General features: G+C 65.7%; 1 protein-coding gene across 1 annotated transcript in view; it reads right to left on the bottom strand.

The window, feature by feature from the left end:
- Window positions 1-2,392: 2,392 nt before the first annotated feature.
- Window positions 2,393-9,920, bottom strand: part of Cd82 (CD82 molecule) — a 40,240-nt gene continuing 32,712 nt past the window's right edge. The window contains exons 7-10 of the mRNA XM_076844354.2: window positions 4,759-4,860; window positions 3,817-4,032; window positions 3,551-3,634; window positions 2,393-3,207 (exon numbers count right to left, since the gene is read on the bottom strand). Coding sequence (XP_076700469.1) covers window positions 3,130-3,207; window positions 3,551-3,634; window positions 3,817-4,032; window positions 4,759-4,860 — 480 coding nt within the window. The 3' untranslated portion in view covers window positions 2,393-3,129. The remainder of the gene's footprint in view (window positions 3,208-3,550; window positions 3,635-3,816; window positions 4,033-4,758; window positions 4,861-9,920) is intronic.

Genomic DNA, 9,920 nt, shown 5'->3' with positions numbered 1-9,920 from the left:
AGACAGCAGAGCCTGGGACACATGTGACACTGGGACTGGGGTGACAGGCACACATGGCGGGCCACACAGCCCTGTCACAGGTGGGGTGCAGGGGCCTCCTTCATCCCCCAGGCCTCCCTCAGGCAGGGAGGGGCCCCCGGGAGCCTCCCTGGTGAGACCTGCTGGGTCCAGGGTCTCTGGGTCAGCCCTTCCCCCACCCCAAGTCAGCGGAGGCCCCAGAGCCTCCTTATCCAAGGAGGCCAGGGACCTCAAGCCTCCTGGTCCTGCTCACCGGGCCCTCTCCCTCCTGCAGACCCCAGGCAGGACCAGCACCCGGGTCCTCCACGGTCAGAGTGGGGGCTTATGCTGGGGACAGACCCCGCCCCTTTCTGCAGGTGCTCAGGATGACAACTGCGTGTCCTTGCTCTCGGCTGCCACAAGAGGGCGGTAGGTCTCGGGGCTGAGCAATCATGGCTGGGAGGGGCTCTGTCCTTTCTTTTTGGTACCAGGGATGGAACCCAGGGGCGCTTAACCATTAAGCCTCACCCCAGCACCCCCTTTTTACAACTATTTTTATTTTTATTTAGAGACAGGGTCTCACTAGGTTGCTTACAGCCTCACCGAGTTGCTGAGGCTGGCTTTGAACCTGTGATCCTCCTGCCTCAGCCTCCGGAGCCTCTGGGATTACAGGCGTGCGCCACTGGGCCAGCTAATTCACCTCCCTCTTCACTGACTTTATCTGAGAAGTGGACCTAGTAACCAACAGGCACCTCGTAGGCTCCAGTGAGTGGGCTGACATCAGGCGTCCCCGAGACGCGTGCCCGCTGGGGACCAGCTGCTGGGGAAACCGCCTCACAAGCGGTCACAGGGCGCTCCCAGCTCCTCCTTGGCAAGCAACATGGCACCTGGGCCACCACTCACACCCAGTGCTCAATGGGGACACAGGGGCCTTACATCCCATGTGGCCCAATGCCTTCTCTTGTTCCCCATGAAGGGTTCTTGAGGTTTGGGTTGGGGACAGTCATGAACTTTAAGCTCTAGCTGGCCACGTTTCTCCTAGCAGTTAAACAGGGAACTTGGGAAATGAGAGCCATGTAACCGTCAAAGTTTCCTCCTCCTCCCCCCCTTTTTGCTCTGGCCACTGGGAAGCTCAGAAGCTTCCTGGTTCAATGTAACAGGGAGTGCTCAGGGATGGCGACTGCGTTCATCTGTGTCCCAGCTAGACTGCTGGACGGGGTCGAGTTGAGAAGGCATCTGAGGCCACAATGAGTGAGGTGGGCCATTAGGTGTGGTCAGGGGCACCTGGGCTAAGAAATGAGCATTGTGACCAGCTGGTGCTGTGAGCGTGGCCGTGGAGGTGGCTCTGTGTGCGAGGTCCTTTTGCCACCGCTGGGTGAGCAGCTCCGCGGTTACCTCCTGACCTGCGCCTCCTCCACGTGCACGTCTCTCCGCCGTGCACCTTCCCGCCGTCTTGTGTTTTAACGTTTATGTTTTAATATTGGACCTTCTCGGTGGGAGGCGGGTGTTGATGAGACCAGCTGATGGCTTCACTCAGGGTCCAGCCTGGGGCAGGATGGCCGCCCAGGGAGGGTCCCGAGGTGAGGGGCCCCCACGGTACTCAGGTCTCCCTCCTCCCGGCTGAGCCTGGGCAGGCCCTGAGCCGCCGTCTTGCAGGGGGTAGGTCCAGGGCAATGGGGAGGGATGTGTCCTCCTCCTTGCTGGTGACCAGGCTTTCTGGCCTGGACGCTCCCACCCCATCTTCTCTCTGGGGTGACGTCTTCCTGAGGCCCGAGGATCTACAGCAAGATGAGTCAGAGACCCTTCACAGGGCAGGTTCCTTGTCCCCACCCTGGATCTGCCACACCGGAGCCCGCAGTCCACAGGTGTCCCCAGGGCACACAGCACGGGTTTGGGGTGGCCAGATCCCGCTGTAACTGGGATCCTTGGCTGTGGCAGCAGCGCCCCCTGCTGGGGCCTTCGGAAACACCTGCCGTCATCCGCCCTCAGGCTGGGAGGTCCCATCCCTGACGCCCCTGTGCCTCCTCCAGGGACCCCAGGGGAGAGGAAAGAAGACTCTGGGCAGGTGCCCTCCTCTGCCTGCCCGGCCTCCCGTGCCCACCTGCACGGGCGGCACCTCCCATCGCAGGTCCTGAAGGCTGAGCCTCTGCACCCTCCGTGGAGCAGGACGCTGGGGGACCCTCTGGGGGACTTGGCCCTGGTCTCAGAAGCAGGACCCGGAGGTGAGAGCTCACCTGGCACAAACTGACCTCCAGGCACCTCAGCACCCGGCCGCCAGCCAGGCCTGGCCCACTGCGGTCCTCGGGCACCAGCCTGTCCGCCTTGAGGGACAGTAGCAAGGTGTCCCCCACCCTCCCGCCATTGCCCGGCCCCGGGAAGAAGCCGGCACCGCGGGTGGATGTCACAGACCCTGTTTAATAGTCAGGCCTCAGAGCTTGAGAAAGTGTCACGGACCAGCCCACGGCCCTCCGGCTCCCGCCCAAGGCCCGGCTCGCCTGCCCGTGTCCAGCGGCAGAGGACAGCTGCCAAGAAAGGCCAGCCCCGCTCTGGGTCAGTCCCCGGACAGCTCAGGATCCGGGAGAAGGCAGGGCCCGCTCTGCCCAGTCCCCGGCTCCTCCCCACCCAGACTGGCCAAGCGCTGCCCGAGCACGGCCTGCTGAGCCGGCTGCCCGCCTGGGACCGCGACAGGCCTGGGGAGGGGGAGGCCGACCTCCACCACTACCTTCCGCAAAATGCGAAAAACCACAGACATGAGCGTCATCGTGGGGAAAGTCGGCCACCCAGGGGACGGTCCTGGCGTCCCAGGGTGCCTGGTCCAGCCTCCCCCGGTTTCTAACACACTGTCCTCCGTCCGACACACTCGGCCTGAGGGAGGCAGAGAGGCAGACTGGGGGCCACGGGAGCCTGTCCCCGAGTTGCTAAGAGGCCCCCCCCAGCAGGAAGCAGAAGGCCAGAGCCCCCAGGGCTCAATCAGGAAGCAGAGAGGCAGTGAGGGGGCCAGGCCCAGAGAGCCCCCCACCCCCTGCCAGCCCAGGACGGGGGCCTAGAGAGGAGGTGGGGGGCAGAAGGAGCCAGGAGACCCCCGGGGGGCCTGAGCTCGGAGACCAGCAAGGAGGTGAGACGGCAGAGGCTTCAATACTTGGGGACCTTGCTGTAGTCTTCAGAATGGATGTGCCGGCACAGACAGATGGACAGCAGCATCCCCAGGAGCTGTGGAGGAGAGGTGGAGGCCAGGGAGGGGTGGAGGTCAGGGACAGACGGAGGACAGGGAGGGACGGAGGGCAGGGAGGGGGCCCACCAGGCACCCAGCACCCTACCCATTTTCCAGGTCAACCCCCATGTTTCCTCAGCCTGTGCCTCACAGCCACCCTGCAGGGCCAGAAAACGGTGAGGCCCAGAGAGGGACAGTGCCTTGGCTGAAGTCACAGAGCCAGGCAGGTCTCAGGCCAGAGGCTCTAGAAGCTCACGGCCGCTTGCCCCTTGGGCCTCAGCCTCGGGGAGGACATGGGCTGGGCAGAGATGAACCAGCAGGACCAAGCGGGGAGGGACTGACCTCGATGACAGCCACGCCCAAGCACACGCCCAGGATGATGGCCAGGTTCTCCTGCAGCCACGCCTGCACCCTCTCCATGCAGCCCTGCAGGGAGCACACGGCGTCACCCGGGGCCTGCGCCACCAGGCCACCCACGCGGGTCCCTGCAGGAGGAGCTTAACAAATCCGCAGGAATTGCGAAGTCGATGGCACGGATCAGTGACACCAAGGACTGAGCGCAGCCGGGTGGCCCAGGCGCCCACCACAGGGATGGTGGCCGCACACACCTCCTTGTGCACAGGCCAGAGCTCGGGGTCGTTGCGGCCCTGGGGGCTGCTGGCCGTGCTGTTGGCCGGCGCCTGGCAGAAGCCCTTCTTCTGGGACAAGGGGTCATCCTCGTCCCCGGTGGCCTGGCAGGAGCAGGGGAAGGTGAGCTCGGTGCGGTTCATGAGATCCGCGTTGTCCGTCCAGTTGTGGAAGTCGACCCAGCCGCAGCACTTCACCTGGGCAGAGGGGGGACAGGTCCTTGTGACCACCGCCCACCGGGGGCAGGCCACCCCCGCCCCCCGCGGTGTGGAGCCTCTCCAAGCCAGAGGCTCAGATCTGCCACTGAGAGGTCCCTGGAGGGTCAAAGGGACAGCTGGGTAGTGGCATGCCCAGGTGTCCAGTGACAGTCCCCAGCTGTCCCTGGGCCATCTCCGGGTGTTGAGTCCCAGACCAGCAGCCCATGGCCAGCAGGGGGCGTGCCAGGCACGCTGGGCGCGCAGGCAGCTTCTAGCGTCCCTGGATTGTTCCTACCGCAGGGGCCTGGGGGCCTCCTCTCCCGCGGAAAAGGGTGACCCCAGGGGGAGGGGACACCGGTCTGCAGGGCTGGGCGATACCCACAGGCTCCTGCACCAGAGCAAAACGAAGCAGCCCTCCTTGGCCCTCCTGGGGCACGGGGCAGGGACCTCCCGTCTGAGAACCTCAGACGCCAGCATCGTGCATCGAGCATCGTGCGCCCCAGCGCTGCCTCCAAGGCCACGCCCCCAGCAGGACCTCAGCATCGGGGCGAGGGTTGTGGGGGGGGCGGAAGGGGGTGCGGGGGGGGGTGCCAGGGAGGGGCCTGATCGGGAGCCCCCGCCTGCAATAGGTGCGCACCCACGCCCGGCCCAGGAGCGCGGTCAGGCGCACTCGCGCGGCAGAGTCCGGGCCCGCGCCCCTCGCAGAGCCCCGCGCGCCGCCCTCACCTGCGCCTGCACGTAGTCCCAGGCCTCCTGCAGGCTGTCCTGGCCGCTGGCGTTGTAGGTCCGGATGAGCTTCCCCACCACGTCGCCCATCTCCTGCTTCAGCTGCAGAGGGAGCCGGGGTGGCCGTCAGATTTCCGGAAACCCGTGCCCAGCCGCGGCTCCCGCAACCGCAGACTGTCCCCACCGCCACACCCCCAAGAACCCCGGACGGCTCACTGCTCCAGTGTCCGCCCTTCCTGAACTACTTCCTGGCACTGCCTGGGGCCCGCTTGGTCAGTGCTGACCTCCTCCCCTGCCCTGTGGTCTATTTTGCCCGCAGTAGCCGCAGGGCCTTTTAAATGTGCATTTTCTCATGTCACTGCTGAAAAGCTTCCGGTGGCCTCTTCACACTCAGGGAAAATGCCAGCGGCCTCTAAATGACCCAGGGGCCCTCCACCATTTGCCCCTGCTCTTGGCAGGCCTCTCTCAGTTCCTGCTCCCTGCTGTCTTCGTGCTGGGCACGCTCCTGCCCCAGGGCCTTTGCACTTGTTCCCTGTGTGGAAAGCTCTTCCCTAGATGTTACCGTGGCTTGCTCCTCTGCTTCCTTTAGGGCTCTGCTAAATGTCACCTCCTCAGAAAGGGACTTCCTAAGCTACTCAGGAAAGCATCGGCCCTTCCCCATCCCCTCAGCCACCCTCAGTGCCCCCCAATCTACTGGGGTAAGCGTGGGGTGGTTTTCTTCTGACGCGGCGGACTCAGTGGCTTTCAGGTCTATTGTCTCTCCTCTGCTGGAGTGTCACTGGAGTCCCAAGAGCTAGAGTCTGCGGGTTGCGTGGTGGACACTGACCAGCCGGTCCATGGCCTGACCACTGCCCTGGCCAGCACTGGCCACGCCCCTCGGGGACTTAGAGCGCAGGCGCCGCGGCACCGCACAGATCAGGGCGGGAGAGGACCGGCTGGACCCACCTCCTTCCCCCAGGACGGCGCAGCCTCAGAAAAGGGCCCTGAGACCACGGGGCAGGCGCTCGGCCAGGGCAGCTGGGACACGGCGTCCACATCTGGTCCCCACCCTGGGCAGGAACTCGGGGTCCCTGCGGCGTGGACAGGAGCGGGTCTCAGCCAAACCCACGAGAAACAGATTCACAAATAAGGCCGAGAGAGACCGGGACAAAGGTCCAGCCCCAGGGCGGCCGGGCTGACTGTGGCCTGGTCAGGGCCCGAGGGAGGCAGCAAAGGAGGAGGGCAGGGCGCCCTCCACCAGCCGCCCCGGCCTGACGGCTCCGTGGACCTTGCCCAGGGCCTTCCAGGCACCTGCTAGATGTCACCTCCTCAGAAAGGGGCTTCCTAAGCCACTCAGGAAAGCATGGGCCCTCCCCCCCCTCAGCCACCCTCAGTCCCCCCAGAGAGGCCACCGAGGTCACCTGCTGAGCTGAGGAGCCCTGCAGCAGGGACCCAGAGAGGCCACACACCCCAAGGGACACACTTTCCGGTGCCTGAGGACCAGGCTGGGGAGCTGGGACAGACCCCCAGGGGACGGGCCTCAGGAGGCTCCTGGCTCTGGCTCCTCCCCTGTCCCTCTGGGGGACCCCAGGACATCAGCCCCCTCACTGAGGCGCTTAGCAGGGTCACAAAGCTGCCCTGTGGTGACCCTAGCTGCACAGTGCAGGCCGGTGGCCCACACCTGCCGGCTCGGGAGGCTGAGGCAGGAGGATCTCGAGTCCAAAGCCAGCCTTAGCCACAGCGAGGTGCTTAGCAACTCCGTGAGACCCCGTCTCTAAATAAACACAAAACAGGGCTGGGATGGGGCTCAGGGGTGGGGTGCCCCCGAGTTCTATTCCTGGTACCCAAAAATGTGCACTGCAGTCCAGGTGCGGGGGCAAGCAGTTCTCAGAGCATTATCTCAACTTAATCCTCACAGCCGACCTGTGGCCTAGGTATTGACCCTGTTTCCTCTTTAGGAACATACAGGAGACAAGCCCAGAGAGGTTAATTCACTTGTCCAAGACCACACAGCCAACAGGTGAAAGATCTGGGGTTTGAGTTCAGGCTTGTCTGAAGCCCTATCAGGATGTAAGCCACATGGTGTCGCCTTGAAGAAGGTCAGAAAGTTTTATCCGGGACCCAGAGAAGCTAAGGGGGCATGCAGATCTTGGGTCTGTCTGTCCTTGGCAGCCCCCTGCTCTCTGAGGGGCGGGGGAAGACGGGGATCCCCCTGCATCCTGTAGACAGCCGCCTGCCACATCCTCCCGCCAAGCTCCTCCCCAGCCCCAGCTCTATTCATACCCCGTGGCCACAGCGGCTCCCCCCCCACCCCCACCCCCCCGCCCCGCCAGGCAGGAGCTGATGGCTGTGGTTTCCATGGAGACACACCATCCTGCAGCCCAGGATGTGGCTGAGACCAGCCCGGCCACAGGGCAGGGCCCAGGTGGCCACTAGTGCTCACCACACAGCTCAGGGCTGAGCCTGGGGATCCTGGGACCAGGGGGGCTGTGCTGGGACCCAGGGACATCACCATGGCAACCAGGGTGCGGTGGAGACCAGCAGGAGCAGGGAGGGACCGGCCGCCTCACTCCATCCTGCAGGGCTCTCTGCTGGTTGCACCCTGTCCCTTGGCGGCCCCTGAGCCCTGCTGCCAGCTGCTGTAGGCTGCCCAGGACCCACTGCCTTGAGCTGTCCTTGTCCCTCTCGCACAGCCAGTGGCCCCCACGGACCCTCTCTTTCTACTGAGAGGGTGAGACGAGGTCCTGGGCTTACCTCAGGCTTCTCTGGGGACCCAAGAGAGGGCAAGGGCAAGTGACAGAGAGGGACACTGTGCTGGATCCAGCCAAGCCTGTAGCCTGCTCTGCCCTTCAGTAGGGTTCTGTCCCCCAGAACCACAGTCCCGCCCGGGGGCCTGCAGACCACAGCCCAGTGCAAAGTGGCCACGCAGGCCTCCTGTTTAAAATGACGAGGGGCTCCGGCCCCCTCGGCCTGCCACGGGGCACGTGCCCTGGCCTCGCTCCATGCCTTCAGAGGGTCCCTTTGCCCCTGCTAACAAGGTCCCCCAGTGCAGTGACCGGCACCCAAGTCTCCCAGGGCCTCAAGCCAAGCAGTGAGCCCTTCAAGTCCCTGAGGAAGGCAGGGGTCCCGGGGCCAGGAAGCCGCCCCCTCCCATGTCCCAGGAGGGGGCCTTTGGGAGCAGCTGGAGCCCAGGACCACACCTGCTGACCCTGAGGGCCTGGCCACGGCAGGCCACCACCTGGCGAGCCACTCACTGCCTCTGGCTGGGCGGGGCTGCTCCCCGGGGGCTGGCTCTGGTTTCCCTGTCACTTTTCAGAGGCGAAGCTGGCCAGACCCGAGAGTAGTGGCCATGCCCGCCCAGCGCCCAGCAGCAGGGGCACCTGTCAGAGGTGCACCCGGGTTGGGCTCGCCGCCTCGTCAAGGTGTCCCCAGGTGTTCCCAGGGGCACGAGGCTTCCTCCCGTGTCCTGGCCACCTGTGCCTTGGGACGGACGGGCCACTGCTGTGACCACCTGAGTCTGTCCCGAAAGCCGGACTTCAGCGCCCGCGACCAGCCGCCCAGAATTCACAGGGGCCACTCCGTCCCCAAGGCACTGCCAGCCCCGGGGACAGGGGAGCCGCCCTCTCTGGAGGGGCCTCCGTGCCACCCTCCTGCTCCCTGCAGGGAAGGGACAGGCCACCTCCCTGCCCGGCTCAGCTGCTGCCCCCCGAGACCCGGCACCAGGAGACCAGGCCACCTCCCTGCCCGGCTCAGCTGCTGCCCCCCGAGACCCGGCACCAGGAGACCAGGCCAGGCGTCCCCACACCGGGGCAGGCAGCCCACAGACCTGCTCTGTCCCTGGGGCGTCCGCGCCTGGCCGCCTGGGCACATGGACGCCGGGGACCCTGGGCTTCCTGGTGGGCGGGGGAGGGGAATCTGGGTCCCCCAGGCCCTCTCGCGAGTGGTCCAGCCCGGCCACTGGAGGGCCTGCCCGCCCCGCCCAGGCCACAGAGCCCTCCCCTCCAGGCTCTGGGCCCCCAGCCCCTGCTCCAGCCCCCGACACTGTTCCTCCGCAGCCAACCCGCCCAGGCCGCTGGGCAGTGAGCTACGGCCATTGTGCACACCAAGGGAGCACCCAGCTCCCAGCACCCAGCACCCAGCGTGCCCGGTCCTCCTCTGACCTCCCACCCACAGCTGTCAGGGAGGATGATCAGAATCCAGACTGTCAGAGCTGGCAGTGGGCCTAGAGGTCACAGATGGCTCAGAGAGGCTTGGTAACTTGTCCAAAGTCACACAGCCATCACTGGCAGGACCTGTCCCAGAAGCCAGGGCCCCAAAACAGACCTGGACTCCGTCCACCCAGAGGAGGCGGGAGGAAGCTCAGATAAGGGGACAGCCCGAGGACGCGCCTTCACACCTGAATCCAGGTCCCCACACCAACAAGCCCAGCTGCCCCGCACCGAGCCCTTGGTTCCTATGGGTGGCGGCAAGCACTTGCCACCGCACTGTCCCCTCGGCCAGCGTCCTCGGCTCCACAGCACTGCCTGGCGCCCCCCGGGGCTCTGGCCCAGATTCTAGAAAGGGATGAGGGGGACGCGTCCCACCCCAGAGTCACCCCATCCACGGTCCCGAGGGACCCGCATGGAGAGGCCCAGGACCCTCCCTGCCCCTCAGCGTCCCCGCTGCCACCCGGGGAGTGACAACTGCTATTTGGGGGGCTTTGAAAGGACGTTTTTTTTACACTTCAGAACCGCAGGTCGGAGACCGGGGCCGACGTCACGGTGACACTTGACCAGGACACGGAGCCCAGAGAGCCTGGGTGACTCACCCAGGACACAGAGCAGTGCCACCGTCTGCGGGTGTGGCCCCCCCACGGGTGAAAGAGGAGCCCAGGAGGGAGACTCGGGCCCCCCAGGACCACAGTGGCCGCTGGGAAGGGCGGAGGTGGCTGCAGACCCGGGCGGAAGCCCGCGCCCAGCTGGGCCTCGTCTGCAGGGAACAGGCCGCGCTGTGTGGTCCCCGCGGGACGGACAAGGAGCCGGGAAGAGAGGATGACCCCCTTCCAGCCCGGGGACCGGGGACCACAGAGCTCCCCGGCAGAGCCAGGGGCCGGGGACGTTCCCCTGGCTTCCAGAAAGGCAGGGCCCACTGCCCGCAGGGCCAGGAGGTGCGAGGCATGGACCTGGGTGGTGGGAGGCCGAGGA

The sequence above is a fragment of the Callospermophilus lateralis genome, chromosome 2, assembly GCF_048772815.1.
Source record: "Callospermophilus lateralis isolate mCalLat2 chromosome 2, mCalLat2.hap1, whole genome shotgun sequence".
Taxonomy (NCBI): domain Eukaryota; kingdom Metazoa; phylum Chordata; class Mammalia; order Rodentia; family Sciuridae; genus Callospermophilus; species Callospermophilus lateralis.
The sequence above is the reverse complement of the archived record's forward strand: the minus strand, read 5'-3'. Positions and strand labels throughout refer to the sequence as shown.